Source organism: Dermochelys coriacea, chromosome 18 (assembly GCF_009764565.3).
Source record: "Dermochelys coriacea isolate rDerCor1 chromosome 18, rDerCor1.pri.v4, whole genome shotgun sequence".
Taxonomy (NCBI): domain Eukaryota; kingdom Metazoa; phylum Chordata; order Testudines; family Dermochelyidae; genus Dermochelys; species Dermochelys coriacea.
The window spans coordinates 15,716,847-15,738,708 of record NC_050085.1 but is presented as its reverse complement, the minus strand read 5'-3'; the positions used below and the strand labels follow the sequence as shown (position 1 = coordinate 15,738,708).

Here is a 21,862-nt window from a genome sequence, read left to right as displayed (position 1 = left end):
AATGAAATGAGAACACCTGGGTTATAATCCCAACTCTGACACTGACTCTTCGTGGCCTTGGGCAAAGCACTTAATTTGGGTGTGCGCGTGCCTTAGTTTCTCCAGCTGTAAAGCGCTCTTCAATGCTATGGTGATACGTGCTATAGGAAAGTTGTGGAGTGGGGGATGGAGGGATGGGCATCACAACGTCCCTGTGGATTTTGGTGAAAGTCAGAAAACCGGAAAGGCCTGATTTCCACTAATCAAACTGTTAGGATTCGATAGGCTCTAGATACAGGGGTGGGGCAGTGCTCTCACATAGGACAGTGGCTGGCAAGCAAAGTCATTCTGGATACGTGGTTGATGCAGTGACCTCACAGATGCCTGTAGCTGGGGAGCAGAGTCACTGTGGATACAGGGGAAAGCCAGTGATCTTAGGACTAGAGGTTAAAGTTTGGGGTTAGCGCTTAGGCATCACAGAGCATCCTCTGCCTGCAGCACCAAATGGGTCCGCTGTGGTCCTGATTTTAGTCAAAATCCGGCTGCTGGAAGCCTTTTGCCCTCCCCTCCGCTCCCCAGCCCGCGCCGTCTCCCCAAGGTGGCCCTGTCATTCCCACTCCTCAGCCAGGCTTCTCCCACCCCCCCAAACTCCCAAGTCGGGGGTAAGAGGTCTGGCCTACTTAAGAAACAAAGTGTACAACTCTGATGTTATCCCTCCCCATCTTTCTGTCTTTCTTCTTGTATGTCAATATTTCTGTAGAAGTATCGAGAACTCTTGTCACCCCAGTGTCTCAATGCCAGATACAATAACCCATTAACATTGCAAAGCACTTCTTTAGTCTCAGAAGGAAGATAAATCTTATTCCCACACTGGTATTTCCCACAATCCCTAAAACCAGGGGCACATGTTGTAAGTGCAGAGGAGACGTCCTGTTCTTCAGGGGAAAGTAGGTTGCATCTCCCCCGCACCCCCAAGCTTTGGCACCGTTCACTCTGATGCCTCTTTCTTTCCTCTCTCTCCTCAGGAGGTGGTTCTCCATACAGAACAGCCAGCTGGTCTACCAGAAGAAGCTAAAGGTCAGTGAGCATATCTCAGATGACATTAGCAGATTAGCCAATTTGTCTGATGTCCTGCTGTTCTGGGGACTTGGGCACCATGGGGTAAAGAAGAATTGGATCACATGAAGAGCTGACAGCAAACCCGATCTGAAATTTCCTCTCAGATAATATTAGACTCAGAACCCAAGCTGCTCTGACAACCAAAGGACAGCGGCTGGTGTTTATAATGACCCCAGTCTTGCTGTCTGACAGAGTAACGGAGAGGTGATGTGTTGAGTAACTCCATTCCTGCCCCGGTTTGGTATGCCACATTTGGATTGTGGGTGCTCCACTGGGCAATCTCCGTTCCCATCAGGAGGTAGTCTGTTCAATCGGCAGGGCTCAGAAATTGGGCTTGGTTACTCCTTTGTCTGTCTGAGAGGAAAAGGGGCAGGAGACAGCACTTTCGTGCACTGAAATCCAGCACAACGGCAAAGTCTGTGGGGCTTCCCTCTGAGCTGGTAATTTCCAGGCTGTGGTATTATTGTTATTAATTTGTATAATTGTAGCACCTGGAATCCCAGTAATGGACCACACTCCATGGTGCTAGGCACTGTACACACACAGAACACAAAGACAGCCTTTGCCCCAAAGAGTTTGCAATCTCAATATAAGACAGGAGGCAACAAATGGACTCAGACAGACAGACGGGGGGAGTACCAGGAAACAATGAGACAACACTGATCAGCGTAATAGGCTGTGGTCGCCTGACACTTACTGAAGATCAATCTCCAGTCGTGTTGATTGTGTTCTCCTGGATTTGGTAGGAAATGAGGTGCAGGCATGAGCACTCTGGCTTGGGTACACAATGATTTCCCCACCAACATACACACACATACAATTTCCCTCCTCTCCCCCACACACGACCCTTTGTCCACAACTCAAGACAAATTGTATCTGAGTTTTGAAAAGCTTGTTGCTCCTGTTAGTTATCAGGTCCCTGCTCTTTGGGGTTCCTGCTGGTTTGGGATGTGCTAAAATACCAGGAGATAGCCTGTTCTCAAAGTATTTCCAGCCTGGCCATCAGCAGCTGGAAGCACCAGAAACTTCATTAGAGAATCTTCATGAGATTTGCCTGCCCAGACTTGCAGACCAAAGAAGGTTGGCTGGGTCAGCGAAAACGCTGAGCCTTCTGAGGTCCACTCAGACGAATGAGCGCTCTGGACAAGGGAACTGGTGAGGAGGGGAAGAGATCTGTGGCAGGTCTGAATAGGATGGGGATTCAGAGAGGAGTGTAAAGTCACCCACTCTCCTTTCAGGATGTCCTCACGGTGGTGGTGGAAGACCTGCGGCTCTGTACCGTCAAGCCCTGTGAAGACATAGAGAGAAGATTTTGCTTTGAGGTCGTCTCACCTAGCAAGTAAGTTTTGCGGCTCTTGTAAGCTGCAGAATGCAATGCTGTGACTGTGTATGGGGTTGTAAAACACCCAGCAAGTAGATTCCGACCTGGGGACATCCTCCTTGCCTGCACTCAGAGTTGCAGTCCTATCAGCTGGTGATTTTTTTCAACCAGATGCTGAGCGGTGTTTGGAGACAGCCTGTCGGGGTGGGGAGCTGCCAGAGCTGCTGAATAATGCACGAAGGGAATTTATAAGGGTCTGGGCCTGCCTGGCCGCTTTTCCTCACAAAGTGCGGAGTCACCAGCATGGCTCCCCAAGAAGCAGCCGGCTGCTGGTGGCATTATAAGCATCAGAGTGGAGGGAGCAGGTGTGTGAGGGGAAGGAGCATATAAGTGGGGGGATACCTGGGGGGGGTGCGGGGAAGTGTGTGTGTGTGTGTATGCGTGTGTTGGGAGGAAAGGAGGGATTTTCTGTGTGGGTGGAGGAGGAGGAAGAGGGAGCCACGTGGTGCATGGGGGAGGGTTTAGGGGGCTGATGAGGGAGGGAACTTGTGAGGGGAGGGTTGGAAGTGTGTGGTGAGGGGACACCGAGATGTGTGTGTGTGTGGTTGGCAGTATCCATAATGCATTTCCCTGCAGCTGGGAGTGTCCTATCAGGAGGCCGTGGTGCTGTCACCCGTTAATGGGCGGGCTGAGCCCCAGGGGGTGGGGGCATTGCTCAGGCTGCATGGGGATGCGAGGAGCACTCAAGCCTCACTGCTCTGCCGAGGCTGGAGAGGGGGATTAGTTCGGTTGTTTACTCTGAAACCTAATGAGAGCAGCACTGTGGGCAATGGACAGGTGGTGTGAGAGAAACAGAGGCGCACACTGAGGAGAGGAACTGTCATATTCCTCTTTTCCACCCATCCTCTATGTACCTGAGGGTGGTGGGGGTAAAAGCAGGGCTGCTTTAATGAACTGGGGTGGGGTGAGGAGAGAGAGCTTCTCTGAGGTAAATTTTGCCCCAAGCCATGCCTGATAACTTCATGTCCTTACCATGCATCTCCAAACCATACCATCGTCCCCCTTGGTGAAGCTAGGCTGTGAGGCTGGTCATAAACTCAGGCACCTCACCGTGTTGTGGTTTCCCAGGTCCCATACCCCAAGCCCTTGTTCTCACGCCAACCAGTGTCTCTTATGCCTCTCACCTACCAGGAGCTGCATGCTGCAGGCCGATTCAGAGAAGCTGCGCCAAGCCTGGATCCAAGCGGTTCAGGCCAGCATCGCCTCCGCTTACAGAGAGAGCCCAGACAGCTACTACATCGAAGTGAGTCTGGAGGCAGGGACAGGCACTCGCAAGCTGTTGCAGCGTCACTCCCGGGCATAGGCTCTTGCTAGCATGTACCGATGTTCAAATGATGACAGTGCCGGCCCAAAGGCAACTGTAGTTTAGCAAACAAAAGGCAAGCTTACAAAGCGGGGTCGGGGACGTGATGGAGTGCAGTCCGGAAGCCCCCACCTTCCTCCTGTCCTCCAGAGAGTCCCTGCAGAGCAGGATGTACTCCCCTGGGGAACACTGAGGGGAGTTCACTCTCTGGTAAGATGAGACAAACACAAGGCACAAGGCATCGATCTGTTACATACTATGCAATCATTTGTGTGCTGCTAGCCTTGGTGTGTATTACTGGGGGGAAGTGAGGGGTGTGTTGTGTAGCACCAACTGGTGACAGAAGTCACTAGCACAGGTGAAAGATTCACGCTTCCCTTCATCCACATCCCCAAACTCCGATTCAAAGGAGTGAACAGATCGGGGTATCCTCAACCCTCCCCTCCTTTGGCATGAGCTCAGGTGTGTCTAGCTGACATTTTTCACCTGTGACAGTCACATTAAAAGCCCCCCCGCCATCCTCCCCAGTGCTTCCCAGTATGATTCTATACCGTCTCCCTGGAATGGCAGAGCAAATCCTAACTAAGCCATCAGACTGCCTCTTTGCCTGCACACACGTAACTCCCCACCATCTGTCCTCCAGCAGAGCACACAGTGACTCCCCTTCTCTCTCTGCAGAGACTGGACCGAACCGCCTCCCCTTCTACCAGCAGCATCGACTCTGCCACTGACTCCCGGGAGCGGAGTATGAAGGGGGAGAGCATCCTGCAGAGGGTCCAGAGCATCCCTGGAAATGACCAGTGCTGTGACTGCGGCCAGGCGGATCCGCGATGGGCCAGTATCAACCTGGGCATTCTGCTGTGCATCGAGTGCTCTGGGATCCACAGGTACTGTGTGTGTCTGTGCGCTGCTCGCCCAGCCTGAGGGCCTGGGTGCTTTGCCTGCCTGCCGCTGAGGGATGTCTGGCAGGAGCTGGTCTATCATGTGTATACGGTCAGGTTCAAAGGTCATAGAACACTCCTGCGTGTGGGCGTGTGTAAGGGAGGGAGAGAGAAAGAGTGAGGGAGATAGAACAGGGTGTGTGTATGTGACACACTCACTCTACAGGTTTCAGAGTAGCAGCCGTGTTAGTCTGTATTCGCAAAAAGAAAAGGAGGACTTGTGGCACCTTAGAGACTCACACATTTATTTGAGCATAAGCTTTTGTGAAATATAGACATAAATGTAATCTCTTGGCTGTGGTAAAAATACTTACCATATTTCACCTACAGAGCATTTTACAGACACTAACTAATAAAACCTTCAGCCGTTATAGAAGCTATTATGATCTCTACTGCCAGCTACCCTGTCCTGGAATTTATAAAGAACTTCGTGGTTAAAACTGGGAGTCAGGAGATCTAGACTCTATTCCCAACTGCTACTGACTTGCCCTGTGACCCTGGGAAAGTCACTTACCCTGTCTGTGCCTTACTGTCTACATTTCTGACATGGGAATAATCCTTGCACACTTTGGTAAAGTGCTTTTGAGATCCATGGTGGGAAAGGTGCTATACATGTGCAAATTATTAGTAGTATTATTATTAGCATCCTCTGTGATATCAAACCACATGTGCTCTGTGCAACCCAGCTCTCACAGACAACCCTACAATAACAAGCTAGCACTCACCTGCAGTAGTGGAATGCAAGTGCCAAGTAAGGAAACCTAGTTCCATTCCAGGTTTCCTAGGACGGACTGTAAGTAAGGAGAATAAAAATAAAAAGAATTCAGTGACAAATAACTCAACCGGGTGCCTCTTTCATTTGAAGAATTCACTAGGAACCCCGCCAGGAGAGGGGGCAGTTCTATATGTGTGGAATTCTCTCCCTCTCTAAATTGATCCCTTTTGCTACATACATAAGACCTGGGTTTGCCCTCATTCACCCTGTGATCCACTCGCAGTTCTGCTTTGTTGTATAGAGTCTGTTTTGCAGCTTATAACCTGTCTCTGTCTCCCCTTTGGTTCTCTAGGAGTCTGGGCGTTCACTGTTCCAAAGTCCGCTCTCTCACACTGGATTCCTGGGAGCCAGAGTTACTGAAAGTGAGTGCTGATTTTCAGTGCCAGCAGGCTGGGGAAGTGGGGTGGGAGTCCCTGGTGGGGTGCTGAGGGGGAGCCAAAAGGCGGCTGCTCTCCTGATTGCTTTGTCCCTCACTTGGTGTATCGTAGCTAATGTGCGAGCTGGGGAACAGCACCATGAACCAGATTTACGAGGCACAGTGCGAAGAGCTGGGACTTAAGAAGCCCACCGCGGGGAGCTCCAGGTAAGTCGGAGCCCACCCAGCTTTCAGTCCGCTTTGAGGATGACTCCCCCAAGCTCTGTCATTGAGGTGCAGGCCAGCAGGGGGGGTCAGTATATCTGCATGGAAGTGTTGTAGCAAATGGAAAGGGAGATCAGCTTCGCCCTACCCCGGCCAGCTACACTGCATGGCCTGCTGATGACTGCCCCAGAAAACTAGCGGTTCTGAACCGTTCTCACCACCTGTTAGTTTTGCTTCTTGGAAATAAGGACTATTTTTAGGTCTTTATGACAGATCCTGTTCTCCTGCCCCCCTCAGCTTTTGCTCCTGCCACAGTTCTGGCCTCCTTGAAGGCACTCCCATCAGCCCAGCCATTCCCTGGCCTCTGCCTTCAGCCCCTTTCAGAGCGCTGCCACTCCAGAGCATGTCCTCCAGCCTAGACCTGCAAGTCACTGGGAGCTGCAGCTGCTCAGCGTCTCTGAAAACCAGGCCATTTGTTTAGAAGCCTGACTTTCGTCCCCTTGGTTGGAGGATTCCGCCTTTAGTGACATGCCCAAGGCCACAGAGTGAGTCAGTGGCAGAGCTAGGAATAGAACCCCGGTATCCTGACTCTTAGCGCCTGGGTCTTCCTGGCCTGGCCTGAGCGTCAGGGGCATAGACTGTCCCAGTGCCATGGGAGATCAGCCCATCCCCATGCGCTTTCAAGATTCAGAGAGTCGCGGTGTGAGAAGAGCCTGCAGTTGCCAGGCTCTCTTGGTAGGTTTAAATGAGCCCCATATGGCACAGTAAATGCCTTTTCCTGCACTGCCCTCAGGCAAGACAAGGAAGCCTGGATCAAGGTCAAGTATGTGGAGAAGAAGTTCCTTAAGAAGTTGCCTACTGGGGAGGCCCTGGCGGAGAACGAGAGGAAACCCCGGCGCTGGAGTGTGAAGAAATGCCAGCGACACAACAGCACCACAAAAGCCCCTACAGCTCGTAGGAAGTACCGGCATGAGGCAGGAAATGCATCTCCGGCCCCGCTCTCGTCAGGTGGAAACCCATGCCTCCTTTCTTTCCTATATACTGTGCTACAGCTGTCTTTCCACCTCCACCTTTGTGTGTGTGCGGGTGTGTGTGTAGCGCTGTCCTCAATGTAGGTATATTGGATCTGATAACATGTCTGTGCTCCTGTCTCCCCCTAGTGGCTGCAGCCTGCAGAGGCTATAAGACCTAATACTAGTGCACAAGCATGTCCTTTGCACAGGTTACCCATGGGATTTCCTAACAAGCTGTATCTTCCTAACAAGCCTTCTTAGTAGTAGAGGGTGGGACCATTACACTGAGATGACCAGCAGGTCCCTTCTTTTGCTTCCTTTACACCACAACTTTCTGTTCTTTCATTAGGTTCAAACCTCCTTTATTGTTTTTACTCAGCTGGCCCAGAATACAGTCCTAGGGTTACCAACTGCCCAAAATGTCATGGGATGGTGGTGATTTAACCCCCTCTTCCCTGCTCCCCATTTGTTATCTGCGTAGATTTGCACACTTCTTAAGCACACTCGATGTTCAGGCTCAGATTGTACAAATGCGACCATGGGATTGTCTTTTTTCCTCCTCCATATTTAAAAATCCCTCCTTGCAAACAGCTGCCACTCTGGAGAGGAAATTCCGGCGAGACTCTCTCTTCTGCCCCGATGAGCTGGACTCCCTCTTCTCATACTTTGACACCGGCGCCGGCTCAGGACCACGCAGTAAGTATAAATAACACAGCTTTTCTCTGGGCACGTCTTTGCCTCCCACCTCTTCTAGGGCATGTGCATCGCACCCGACGAACGGCAAGGTATCTGTCTCACTGGAGAAGTGACTAAATCACACACACACTGGGGGAAATGTTTCAAGAGAGTGATGGGGAGTTACTTGCACAAACCCCAACCCACTTCCCTTTTTATTCCACTGTTTTTTTTTAATCTCTTTCTAGTCAATCCCAGGCGTTTGTATTTTGGTGAATGGGATTTTTTTCGCGCTCTTTACCCCCAACCTGAGCATTTCACCAGCTGTTTCTTTTTTTTATTTTTTAGCAAGTCTTACTGCTAACTTTTTTTTTTTTGTGTGTTTGTGACGATTAACTCCCCTCACATTCCGTCCACCTTCCTCTTAGGTGCCAGCCACATCTCTATGCAGCACCCGCTGGCAGCTGGCCCCTGGAGTGGCATTGGTCCCAGTGGGAGCGGTATGCCGTTCCTCCTGGACGGAGGTAAGGTGACGCCATAGCAGCTAGCAGCGAAAGAGCCCCAAAGATATGACTTGTTCCAACCAAAACTTAGATGTATTTTTTGCAATCACATCATTGGAACTCAGATACCACTGTGCTAGGTACCTTAGGAAGATCAGAGAGAGATAGGTAAACATTCTAGTGAGGCAAACAGATGAATTTTTTTAGGCTCTGATTCAGCAAAGCACACACTTAATTTAAAGTACATGTTAAGTCTCACTGAAATCAGTTAAACACATGCTTTAGTGCTTTGCTGAGTCCGGGCTCTAAAGATGCCAGAGCAAGTAGCAGGAAAAGCTAATTTTCAGGGAACTCCTGGATTCAGAATTTTTAGCTAAACTGAAACGATCCTTTTACCAGTATAGTTAGCGCTGGACTCTTCCAAAGCACTCAGTGTTATCCTAACATTGCTCCCGTTGAAGGCAATGGGAGTTTTACTACCGACTTCCGTGGGAGCAGAGTTAGTTTTGTGCTGAGTGCTTTGGCAGATTCTGTGTACATGACATGGGCCGCTCACTCCCTTGGAGTAAATCTGGACTAATTCCATTGTCCTTATTGGAATTGCTCTTTATTTGCACTGATGTTATTGAGAATGAAGTCTAACCCTTAGTGCACGTGGTTCTAATCCCCCACTCATATCTATGGAGGCAGACCTTTGCCCCTGCTTATATCCAGAATCCTGCTGAAGTCAAAGATGTTGCACACGGGCACAGGTGTGTATCCGATTGCAGAACTGGGGCCTTTATTGGCCAGAGTTGGCAAATCCTTTAAACAGTTTTCCTCAAATATTGGTTCACATTTTTAACAAACTAGCCTGGTTGGCTGCATTCACTTCTCTTTTGCATTCACTTTCTACAAAACACTGCAAGGAGTTTGCTTGCAGGAACATTTGTCAAAGCAGCACATTGAAAATTATACATTGCAGAATATTCACACAAGGTGACATTTTAATTCTTACACTGGAGACCTGATCCAAAGAGTTGCGCTCATCCAGTAAAGGCACAGAAACAGCTTCTGGGACCTAATCCAATCAAAACAGTTTGTCTTTTGGATATCCATTACCTGCAGGGAATTAATCCAAAGCAATCCAGGGGCCAAGGATTAGTCACTGACATTTTTCAAGAAATGATTTTGAATAATGAAGAAATTTGAGAAACTCGGGGCCTCTTCATGGACAGTTTGGAAAAAGGGGAAAAGAAGCAAAATTCACCAAATAAACCATATGCTAAGAATTACCCTCCCTGCTGTAGTTACGGTCCAGGAGTTCACAGGCCTTTGGGCACCTCTGACAACTAGGATTCAAATCCTGCTTCAAGGTCAGAAATGAAATGAGTTTGATGTTCTTGATCTTGTGTCTAAGGGTGCATTGTCCCTATAACAAATATGCCATACAGCACTATTCAGCCGAACTGGGACCCTGTGCTCAGGGGAGCACCAGCACTGGAATATCTTTGTGTATGTCATGGCAAGATTGAATGTACTGGCCGAGCTGAAGGAAGGAAGCTTGCTTGCCCCTATCGTACCTGGCTCTGGATGATACTATTACACCATCACTTTTATGAGTATGTCATTTTTTATACAGGAAAAGAACTTGGATTCGATCCTGCAAGATGCTAAGTGCCCTGTGGGAGGCACTTAGCAGCTTTTACAGCCTTCCACCATTAGCGTACAAGAAAGTGACAGTGGATTGACAATCAGTCAGCCACCCCTGTAAATACTTGTTCTTTATGTTAAACAAGTACGAAATCAAACCTTACTCTTCTGCTGTGCATACTAAACAGAAATGCTTGACAAAATTGTTCATCGCTCCATGAAAAATCTATATGTCACTCCTAAAAGTGATTTATTACTAATTTCCCAATGGCATATCAAGAGCGCTGACAAAGAATAAAGTGCCTGATGTTTAATAATTTGGACCAGATTCTGTTCTGTTACCTCAGTGCAAGTTTGGAGTGATTCCACGTACATCATTGGTTTTACACTGATGTAACAGGTCAGCAGCTGGAACAAAATGTCTAACGACAAAATTACTTCATTCATAAATTAATGGTGGTTGATTTTTCTCTTTATGTTTCTTGCAATTGTTTTTTATTGGTTACACTGCCAAGTCTTAGTATAATTTTCTGTTGAAAGGGAATTGCAAGATCAGAAGCCTGCTTTTAAACTGGCCAATACTTTATTCAGAATGAAAAATTGCTAATGAAGTTGCATTTAAAGGGAAGCCAAGCCAGCAGCAGGACATCACTGAGATGTCTCTGTGTCCTGTTTGCATCTTTAAACAGTTGTTCCAACCATTGAATCCTGAAGTGAGAGGTTGTAGGTTAACTTGGTGGAAGTAACTGACTCCTATCATTGGAAGTCACAATGGGCCCAAGTTGCCCAGTTTGCACCTTGATTTGGATCTGGATCCTAAATTCAGATATATCCAAACCCTGGAGATTTTGTTTTGGGCCCATATCTCCACAGGATCATCACATTCTGCTAGCGATTCACAAAGGGATGGGACATTTTTGTGGATATCAAGAATACCCAGAGTTATAATTAATGACAATAAATTTTTGGATGGGATATTAAACCTCATATTTCAGGGATTATTTGCAATGAGGATGAGACCTAATGTGAGGGGCAGATTATCCCACATCTGTTTTACACCTTCCTCTGATATGTCTGGTGCTGGCCGCTGGATTAGGTGGGCCTCAAATCTGATCCAGTCTGGCGGGCTCCTATGCTCCTGGAAGGATTCTCCTTTGGTTTGGCTGCAGCTGTAACTGCAGTGGGAACTGGAGCGGACGTTCTATCCTTTCCAGGAGGGAAGGAGAGTGCTTACTACAAACATAGAGTTCAGTGCGCTTGAAGGCAGGGACTCTCCTCCTTAAAAGTCGAGGGCCTTGCTCTGCCCTGGCATTCTGAGCCAGCTGGTGTCTCCTTCGTACATTAGCCATGGTCCTTGCGGGGCTTGCTGGATATTGTTTTGGGGGCTGTGCATAATGGGCAAAGTATCGGACACTATCTGGTTGAATCCTGTCTAAACACAAAGGATTGGGCATGACTTAGTGGGGAGGGACAGGCTGACTGGCATGTGACCCTTCAGGGGTTGCAGTAGTGGCCCTGCCAGCTGGGTTAGGCCCTTGAGTTGTGAGTTTCATTACAAACTCAGGGAGACGATTCACGCCCGGAGCCAGTAAGGGGTGAGTGAAGGGGTATGGGGTTTGGAGGGTAAAGGCAGCCTTGCAGGGGTCATGACGAGTTCTGAGGAGTGGATGGGGAAGAAGGGAGTCCTTCTCGGGGACCTGCACCTCAGTTCCAGCCCCTGCTGCTGCTCTTCCTCCCAGCGCTGGAGGGAGATGTACAGCTTTTGCAGAGGTAGAGTCCCCTTGCTCTGACCAGCAGGGGGTGCTAGTTCAGATCCCCCCCCCCTCCCGCCCCCCTCCAGGATTTTTGCAGAAACCATTCATTGTAATATTGAATCATTGTAATGATATAATAAAGAAATTCGGCTGGAGCCCGGTGTGGGTTCCTGATGGGGTGTGGCGCGCTACAGAACAGGTGTAACACACCAGTGTTTGCTCTGCCCCACGCTGGTGGGGGCAGCATCCCTTTGGAGACCTTTCTTCCCAGCCATGGGGGTTGCCCCTTGGCATTTTCTCAGCTGCCACCTCCACAGAAGTCGGGGGCAGGGTGCAAAAAGGCTCTACCATGGAGGTGCTGTGTGTCCTCGGTCAAGTCACTTCATCTCTTTGTGCCTCAGTTTCTGTGATGTGTTTGCCCACCCTGGGATATTTAGCAGCCCAAGGAGGGATGGGGTGTTGTGAGGGTTCATTAGAGGTGGGGCGGCCCCTGGCAGATGTGAAGCACAATATAAACTAACAGTCCAGGGAGCTGGGCAAGCGAACCCACCACAGGCAGTGATGGGTCAGCACATGCCAGTGACTCCTGCAGGGTGGTGGGAAAGCGCTCAGGAGGGCACAGCCAGGGCAGCTACGGATACAAGCAGAGCACTGTCATTATCGGCTTCTGACTCCGCACGCCCCGCTGTAAAGCGCTCGCTGTGGCTGCTCCTTGCCGGCCGTTCACCACACGGCCTGCGGGCCCCACTCATGGGGCTCGGGCCAGAAGGAGACGCAGTGGGGAAGGCTGGAGCATCCCGCGAACACCCGGGGAGACGGGCGTCCTGCGACGCCACGAGCAGGCTTTGCCCGCGTATTAAAACAACCTCGGTTTGTCTTCTGTTGGCCCCGCAGGTCTGAGTAGTGACAGCGGGCTGGGCGGCAGCACAGATGGAAGCACCGATGTCCTGGTGTTTGGCTCGGTAGTGGACAGCGTCACGGAGGAAGGTGAGTGCGACGGGCCTCGGCGTCGCCTCGTTGGCACATGCCGCACTGCATCGTGCTAAGGGACGCCTGACCAAAACCTTGGGATGGGGGCATGGGTTCGCCAAGCAGCGCACCTCCATAACCATCCCTGAGGGGCTGTTGGCTCTCCGGGGGGTGGTAATCTCCCCACAGCGTTGCCAAGGGACCCCTGTGTGTCGTGCCCTGAATCCCAGAGCAAGGAGCAGTTCCCATCCTTTATGCCCGGGCTCTCTAGAGAGGGAAGATGTCACCCCCTAGCCCTCCCTGAGGTTCTCCAAAGAGTTGCCCATGCCTTGCCCAGGTTCTTCCCTGGTGGGGACAGTTGCTCCATTCCTTCCTGGGGTCCCCAGAAGGGGAAGAGATCACCCCTTCACCCTGTGCACTTGGGGCATGAGCCCCCATCAGTAAACATGGCCCCAAGGCCAGGAGGGGGCAGAAGGAATGGAAAGTGGGGAGCCCCTTGGCAAAGCTCGACGTGGTGTCTGCCGTTGGCTCATCCCTCCTCTCTCTGCCTCCCACCAGAGTGCGAAGTGTCGGAGGAGTCCAGCGGCGAGGCGGAGATAGAGCAGGAGGCCTTGGACCTGGAGGACCTGCGGGAGCTGCACCCTGGCCTCCTGATTTACAAGGCAGCACAGGCCAGGAACTTGCCTGTCATGGCAGAGGCTCTGGCACATGGTGCCGAGGTCAACTGGGTGAATGACGAAGATGAAAACAAAACTCCTCTGATTCAAGCTGTGATGGGGGTAGGTAGGACTACGCAGACCCTGGGGGAGGCTGGGGGGCTGGTTCAGCAGAGCTGATAATGCAGCTGGTTAATGCCCTAGAGTCCTGTGTTTAAATTGGTCTCAGATGCCAAGCGTGCCTAGTTTCGTGGCATTAGAGGCTGTTTGTTCACACTGCAAAGTGGCTAGTGCTAGGACTGGAATCAAAGCGGGCACTGCAGGCCAGGACTGAGGTGGCAGGTGGGGGCCAGCACTGGGATAGCAGGGGGTGCAGAGGTCTAGGTCCAGGTGCATTGGCAGAGGGAGGCCTGCTCATCACCCGTGTGCATGTCACCAGGTACCATCCACAGTGCTGGCTGTTTCTAATTAGAAACTCCCCCTCTAAAATGAAGCCTTCCCTTCTTGGGGAAGGGATTGGATGAGGATTCAGAGAGTTTAGCCTGATAAGACAAGGAGGGAGACCCTTCTGGAGCTGCTTTGGAGATATTTATTCTTGCATGTCTATCTCTCCAATTGTAATGGATTATTTTGGGGTTTTCCGTTTCTTGATATGCCTGACATTGCTGGGGCAGCCCTGGGATGGGATTCCCATTGTGAATGCTGTGTGATCTGCTTGACTCTTCCCCCGGGCAGCCTTGGTTTTTATCAGCAATCCAGCAGTGCAACAGGACTCAACAAAACTTCTCTCCCTCTTCTAAACAGGGCTCCTTGATAGCCTGTGAATTCTTACTCCAGAACGGAGCAGACGTTAACCAAAGAGATATCCGGGGCCGGGCTCCTCTGCACCATGCCACGTACCTGGGGCACACTGGGTAAGTCCCTCACTCACTCCCGAGCCCACGGGTTGGGTTGTACCGAAGAGCCCTGGTGGGCTGGTGGGGCTGGGTTTTGGTAAATCAGTTATTAGAAAATCACACATTTTTCTAGCTACTGGACAACAACCTGCTTGGTGTGTCAGGGATAGAAGAGCCCAATTCCCCCGTGGCTGGCATAAATGGAACCCTATGTGCTGTAGGTCTGACTCTGATCTGTCTCTCTCCATTGACTTCAGTGGAGTTACTTCTGGTTTACACCAGTATAAATGAAAGGAGAGCAGCATAGATTTATTTTTATTAGACTGTTTCTTTCTCCTCTTTCTGCTCTGATTCATAGCTGCTCGCTGCATTTATTATGATTATTGTTCGTGTAGGAGCCCTAGTCATGGACCCCAGTTGTGCAAGGTGCTGTACAAACACAGAGACAGTCCCTGCCCCAAATTCTCTCCAGTCGTGGCTCTGTTTTTCACCCTGTAGATTTATTTGTCCCCTTACCCCTTCTCTGCTCCCATTTCCCAGCTCCTCCGAGTGTACTATGAGCTTGTCCTGAACAAATCCTCTAATGTTAGAGTTCAAGCTGAATGTTCAGTTCGGTCATGCAGTGATTGGGTGGGTTTGAAGTTAGGCAAAAAGTGTGATCACCCCTGCTTCTGAGAACATGTAAGCCTTTGGGGTGAAATTCACCCCTGTGCCGAGGGCCAGCACGGGGCATAGCGGCATATGATCTGGTGTCACTAGCCACTAGCTCCATCTGATTGGGGCAGTGGGGTTTGAGTCCCCCATTCACTCACTGTCACTCATGTAGAGACCCACATGGGCCTCCACTCTGACACCCTTTGCTCCTGTGCAATCACCTGAGCGGGAGCTCGTCCCCTGTCAGGAGAGCAGGCTAGCCATGAGAAGCACAGTGCCGCTGTTGTGGTTCAGCCGGGGAACCTGTATTTCTGCTCTGAAGTCTTTCATTTCCCGTTTTCAGCCAGGTCTGCTTGTTCCTAAAGCGAGGCGCCAACCAGCATGCAGTGGACGAGGATGGCCAAGACCCCCTCAGCATTGCAGTCCAGGCAGCCAATGCAGATATAGTCACCTTGTAAGTGTTGTCTACCTTTGGGGATATTGTGGCTGGAGCTAGGCCCCAGCTTTGCGAGCAATCTCCAGGCTAGTCAGGAAAAGATAATAAAACCTCTTCTCTCTTTTTCCCTCTAGGCTGCGTCTGGCTCGAATGAACGAGGAGATGCGAGAAGCCGAGGGCCCCTTCGGACAACCAGGTCAATATCCCAGCAACAGCCCCACTGAGCTCCAGTACAGGAAGTGTATACAGGAGTTCATCAGCCTTAATATAGATGAGTGTTAGTGACAACTCCCCACCTGCCTCTCCTTTGCTGTCTTGAGTGGGCTGAATTCAAGAATGCTGCCTGAGCCCCACCTTTGGTGTATATTGGTGTTTCTTGCAGATTGGCCTGATTCTGATGCCTACGGCAGAGAGGCCAAGAGCCACAGAGGAAGGAGAGGGAACTTTTGTGTTAGTGTGTAATTCTCATGCTTGACTAGAGACGGTCAATTTCACACAGGAGGAGATTCAGGGCACACCACAGACCATGGCTCATGGATTTGAGTGTGCAGGGAGCACACGAGTTTAGTGTAAAAAAAGAAAAGAAAACCCTTTATTGGCAGAAGAAAATCACCAACGATACAGCTGGATGATATGTTTGGAACCCGCTGTGTATTTGTAGCGCTATAGATCGGCCCTACACCGAATTATCATATGAACAAAGTTTGTTTGGACAGTGTGCCATTGCTGGAGCCCTCTCTTATCAACGGTGCTCAGCAACTTGAAGTACTCGTTAGCAAATGGGGTGACTGCAAGGTTTGGAAGTTGTCAGATCCGGTTTAAAATGCTAATGCGGGGGCCTCTTAAGTCTGGAGGAGGCAAGTTGCAGGTAGAGATCCTCTGCTGCAAAAGGCACACGGGATGGGGTAGGAAGGGGAGACATGGCCACCCACCTTACATGCTCTCAGGTTTAAACCAGCAAAGCTTCCCTTTTTTAAGCCAACAGTAGCTAGCTGGTCAAAGCCATAGCTCAGCTGCTTCCTGGACTAGGGTGCGATGTGGTTAGTGTTACTGAAGCAGTGAGGCTAATTTTTTGTGGCCAGGAGAGGCTCATCGCCGGCGATGGGCTGTGTGCCAGGGAAGAAAACTAAAATCAGACACCCACAGCCTGAGTGGCTAACTCAAGCAGCAGGGTTTTTTCCCCTGGTCAGATTTCCTACTTAGCCCCTTTCTGAGAAGGGGATTTCTATTTGTATGCGTGTCCCTAAATGCTGTTGCATGCGAGCAGGGCATTTCTGCAGCAGGTCCAGGGAATCCGGATTGCTCCATTTCCTTTTACTGGAAGGACTATTTTGTTTTTTCTTTTTTTGCTGGAGTGGGGGGGCAACCTGTTTTTACTCCAAGCCACTTTGGATTTTATGATCTGTATTTTTGATGAGCTCACGGTGTCTCAGCAGAGATACTGTCACCACGCTGTCATTTCTTCAGAGGGCTTGGAGATCATGTATAAAATTGGAAACCCAACCTGTGACTGTGTATTACCATGGAAAGCCTCACTGTGCTCCTTTATGAGTCCAGTCCCACTGAGCGCTGAGCGCCCCAAATGCCATTCAAGTCAATGGAATCTGGGGGCTCTTGGTGGCTAACAGGAGAAGCTCAGGATCTTGAAAGCTGAAATTCTTAATCAGGAACACAAGAGGCCAGGAAGACTTCCTATCCCCTCAGTTAAGCTAGCAGTGACACACCGTAATATTTCTTTCCATCAAATACTTGTCCAATTCCTTTAATAAAAGCCCTGCTCCGCATACCAGCTGCTGCCATTGATATGTTATACATCGGCTGGTTGCTCTCTGTGGGCATATTTCTGTCCTCAGGTGCAGCATGAGTAAGCAGGTTCCACTCAAATCTATGCCACACATCCAGGGCTAGAACAGTAAAGAAACACCACCCAGTTCCTTTAGGTCCTTTCTCAGCTAAAGGGCTGGATCCTGCTCCTTTGGAAGTCAAGGGAAGCGTTGTCACTGACTTCAGTGGGGTAGGGTACGTCCTGAAGGTGTGCCACCCACTTCCTATCTTCCCTTGTGGCTTCTTTCCTGTCTGCTCCCTTCGAAACTGTGGGATGGCCACTCCCTGAATGCCAAGATCTCATCTCAGTTACACCCATATGCTGTAAATCTGGAATAATCCTATTGAGTTTGCTGGAGTTGCTCCAGATTACCACTAGAGCAGGCTCTTGATGGCTTCCCTCCTCCACCCCTCAGTATAAAATCCCATTCTCTCCAGCCCTTCACTGTTCCTTCTCCATCTACACGCCCTCCTGTCAAGCACAGAGATCACGCCCGTGCTCTTTACATAACATGCCATTACCAAGGCTGGATTATGTAAATCTTCAGCATTTACATAGCGCTGCTGTCTTCCTGCCCTGTAAACTTGGTGGGACCCACAGTAAACCTCGGGCCACCTGCACTATCCCTTTCAATCACACAGCGCCTGGTTCTGACAACGTTATGCAATCCATACTTAGGCAGTCCTTCCTCCGAACCCTTCTCTGAGTGCATGCTGAGTAAAGGCTTTAGGATGCCTATCGTGGTACTTACTAGAGGCTAAATGCTGCAGTCTTTGCTCATGCCATACTCAGGCAAAAAGCCCACAGACTTCATGAGTAAAGCCTACAGGGTTGGGCCTTTTGTCGTGAAATGGTCACTTGTTACCTTTTAAGTACAGAGAATGGACATTGATATTTTAGTCCCTGTAATTCAGGGGGCAACTTCCTGGTGTCTAGATTCTGATTTTGGTGTAAATCTGGAGTCACTTCCTTTGAAGTCAGTGGAGTGACTCCAGATTTACACCAGTATCTATCATGTCTAACGTAGCTAGAAGTGCACACAGTATTGTAGAGGTGGCCTCCTCTGGGGTTGGAATGTTTCCCTTTGATTAGCACTTACAATGCCCTCTGTTAAGGTTCTTGTTTTCTGTTAAGCGGGGTGCTGAAGGCGATTGGGTTTGACCCAGCACTTCCCTCATCCACTTCAGCTTTGGAGTTTTCAGCATAGAATCACTAAGGGTATAAACCATCTGTTCTCGTGGTGCCTGACCTCATAACCTTTCATTTCTCTGCACTCCACACCGTTGCCTTCTCACCTGTCCAAATCATGCTAGGTGTAAACAGCTTCCTCCAGAAAACTGACTGACCTCTTCTATTGCATCACCTTTTCCTCTGACACCTCCGATTGAGTTACAGCCTGAGCATGCTCCCATTGAGGTCAAAGGGAAGTTTGCGGTTGAGTTCAGTGTGAATAAGATCAGAAACCTGTCGAGCAAAACCCTGGACTCACAACTCCTTGGTGTGAAATTTTCTGCTTGATGGTATCGCCATCTGTGCGGATCTGTGATGGTTTAAGAAGCTGCCCAACAGTGATACTCCCTTGCCCTCCTCAAATTACCATGAAACTATTATATATATATAGTGCCGAGCTCTCTGCCCTCAGTCCAGCGACACAATTGACTACATGCTTAACTCCGACAGGAATACTCACGTGCTTAAACTTCAGCCTGTATTTCTGTGCTTTGCTAGATTGGGCTCAGAGGGCTCAGGACTACGCAGGAACCAACCAATGTGCAGCTGAATATCTGCTGCTTTTTTGGCTTAGGAACGAGGCGGCTTCTTTGTAATTAAGACTTGTTAATTATCCCATCCCGTCTCATTTTATATAGAAAGGCTAATCTGCACAAAACATTTGGTTCCCTTCAAGCCATGTCCTCCTCTAGAAAAAGGCAATATTGAATTAAAACTAGAAAATTTCAGGACACTCCAAAGAAAAAAAGCAACATGTTGATCATTAAACATCCTGCTCTTACCCTGCATTAACAAAACCCGGCCTGGTGGTTGCTGGAAACGTTTTCCCTCATGCGTTGCCTGTTAATTGGCTCCAATCAGTTTCCTGACTCTGAAGAGGAGTTAGAAATTTGGCTGATCCTTTCTATAAACCAGTGAGATCTGAAGGCGTGGCTTGTTCACTCCAGGCCATTTTATTTTACAGTCAACATTAGTGACTCATGAGAACAATAGTGTATGGTTTGGAACATACAAACTTGGAATCACTCACTGCCCCAGTAAACGTGGTTAAAGAATATGTAAATACTGACACAAAAAGCAGTATGTCTGGCAAGACAATTTATCTATTTAAAATGTATTGGTACTTTATTTAGAGTCAATGTATAAAGCAACTTTGTGCACTTTTCCTACTTACACTATTGGGTTTTTTATGTTCTTTTGTTATGGATTTTGTGCTGTCTTTTTTAATCGGTAAAATTGTTAAGTATTTAATTTATTATTGAGATGCCCAGAGGACTAGTGCAATTTTCATTCAATACAGTTTGGCTGTATTTAATGTCAGGATTTTTTTGTAACATTACTAGGGCCTATATTTTTAAACTTGACTTTTTTTCCCCTCTCCCCACTTCCCTTTCTTTTTTTCTTTTCCTTTTTTTTGTTTTTCTTTTTGTTTTTTTTTTCCTTGTAAAGAGAATGCAAGGCATCCGATGCCTCACAGCTTGAGATAGGGTAGGACACTTAACGAATCTGGCAGTTTCTAAAACAAAATGTTTTTCTCTGGGGAAAAAACTAAGAGAATGTCTAAGAGGCATTTTTCAATGTTTTCTATGTTTATTTTATTTTTTTTTTTTTTTTGAATGAGAAATGTGTGCGCGCGTGTGTTTTGGGGCTTGGGAGGGAGGGAGTGTTGGGGAAATTGTACATAAAGTTTGTTTTCAGCAAAGCAAAGAGCCAGGAAGGCTACAGGGGAGTCTAGACATAAAGTCACTGGGTTATTTTTTTTCTCTTTAAATATGGATACATTTCTCTGAGTGTTGTACAATCTTATTTGAAATTTCTAACGCCAAAATTTCTGTCATTCTTCCTTTATAGCTCTTCTTTTCAAAGAGTTTGTACATTACATACATGACAGTAACTTGGTTGCAACTGTGATTAACATGAACAGATTTGCCTTTGTCGAGAAAGCGACACCCAGGGTATTACCTCAACATAGATGGGCCCAAAAGATGATCTCCAAACTGAAGATTCTTATGCTTTTGGGGTATTTGAGATCTGGGCCAAGCTTTGAATATTTGTTTCAACTATATTATGGCCAACCCAACATCCTGGATCCAAATACTTGAATTGGAGGGTCTGAATTTTGCATTTTAAGCACATCTTCAATTCTAGATTGGATGGGTGCAAAAGACTTGCAGATTGAGATTATACTCTCTGTTCAACATATGTACAAACTGGCAAATTGCCATCTAAACCAGAGAAACTACCCCCCCACACACATTATTTTAATATTATTAATCATGATAATCTGAGTCTGTGTGCCTTGCCATTCCTTCCAACAATTCTGTCAAGGGGAGAAATATTGATGCTTGTAAAGCATGCGATTTGGCAAACTGAGACTGAGATGAGCATGAATTTCTCTAAAAAGAAAAGGAGGACTTGTGGCACCTTAGAGACTAACAAATTTATTTGAGCATAAGCTTTCATGAGCTACAGCTCACTTCATCGGATGAATTTCTCTGACATTTGCAACATCTCAGACTGGCAAATTTGAGTGTTATTTCCACACGATGAAAAATGGATACTTCTAAAGAAATGCATTGAGAGGCCTCCAGTAGCCTCAGATTAATGGACACAGCTGTTGCTGTCTTCTTCCATACAGCCAGGAATGCTGTGTTGTGCCATTCTGCTGCAGTCCTGTCTGTTAAAACCCAGGGCATCTGTGCTTTCATCCAAAGGCAAAAAAGCATGAACAGACTAAATGTTATATTAAACAACTGATCAGCTGATGACAAACTTGTGCGTGTGTGTGTGTGTGTGCGCGCAGAGAGATGTGATGATGAAAGGGCGGGAGAGGAAGGGCACTGGGTGGGGAGGGAGAAGGGGAATGGGAGTTTGAAAGGACACAAGAAAAAAATAAATAAAGATACCAAAATACTGAGTGCTGTTTCCATAGGAATGTGATGTGTAACAGTCCAAGCCCTGAAATCTGCAGTCGCTGCATCACCAGAGTGTGGGAATAAGGCTCTTAAACTGAAAGACAAGGAGTCAGTGGGAAGATGGGGCTGTCAGATGGCCAGATATGAAAGGGTGGGGGGCCGTAACATGGTTCCTGAACATAGCAGAGTCATGAATGTCAGTTTGCAGGGCACTAACAGAACCCATCGGTTTCTAGTGCAGGAGTAAGATGGTAGAGAAGGGTCAGCCAGGCAAGGAGCCCGGGACTCCCTAGATGAGTCTCAGTTCTTAGCATCTCCCCAATAGCTAGGGAATTGTTTAGTTTGTACATCCATGTGCTCCATTAAGGTGCATTTTCGGAAGAACCAGGCTGCTGCCTTCTGCTGCACCGACCCCCGTTTGTATAAAACCATCTCAGCTCAGCTTCCATCCGTCACATCCATCAAACAGCACATGTGACCCCTCTGGATCAGACCCACAGCCGGAGCCGAGGAAGGATAAATCCCAGGGGAATAAGCTTTGATCAGTGCAAGGTTATGTTAACTGGCAGCCCTGAATGAGGGCCTTCGAGCCATTGGGGAGCAAAACCCAACCGACTTCTTGTCTG

At 48.6% G+C, this 21,862-nt stretch overlaps 1 protein-coding gene across 4 annotated transcripts in view; it reads left to right on the top strand.

The window, feature by feature from the left end:
• The window catches only part of ACAP3 (ArfGAP with coiled-coil, ankyrin repeat and PH domains 3), a 160,001-nt gene that overhangs the window by 129,726 nt on the left and 8,413 nt on the right, over positions 1–21,862 (top strand). Inside the window, exons 12-25 of one of the 4 annotated variants that reach the window (XM_038376936.2) lie at positions 1,005–1,056; positions 2,337–2,437; positions 3,611–3,722; positions 4,461–4,669; positions 5,791–5,860; positions 5,987–6,081; positions 6,872–7,086; positions 7,683–7,787; positions 8,195–8,290; positions 12,550–12,642; positions 13,183–13,403; positions 14,085–14,194; positions 15,174–15,284; positions 15,401–15,462. In XM_038376936.2, the coding sequence (XP_038232864.1) occupies positions 1,005–1,056; positions 2,337–2,437; positions 3,611–3,722; positions 4,461–4,669; positions 5,791–5,860; positions 5,987–6,081; positions 6,872–7,086; positions 7,683–7,787; positions 8,195–8,290; positions 12,550–12,642; positions 13,183–13,403; positions 14,085–14,194; positions 15,174–15,284; positions 15,401–15,462 (1,652 nt within the window). Of the gene's footprint in view, positions 1–1,004; positions 1,057–2,336; positions 2,438–3,610; positions 3,723–4,460; positions 4,670–5,790; positions 5,861–5,986; positions 6,082–6,871; positions 7,087–7,682; positions 7,788–8,194; positions 8,291–12,540; positions 12,643–13,182; positions 13,404–14,084; positions 14,195–15,173; positions 15,285–15,400; positions 20,291–21,862 lie in introns of those variants that run through there. The other 3 variants (XM_043499920.1, XM_043499919.1, XM_043499921.1) reach the window with 3 other exon arrangements.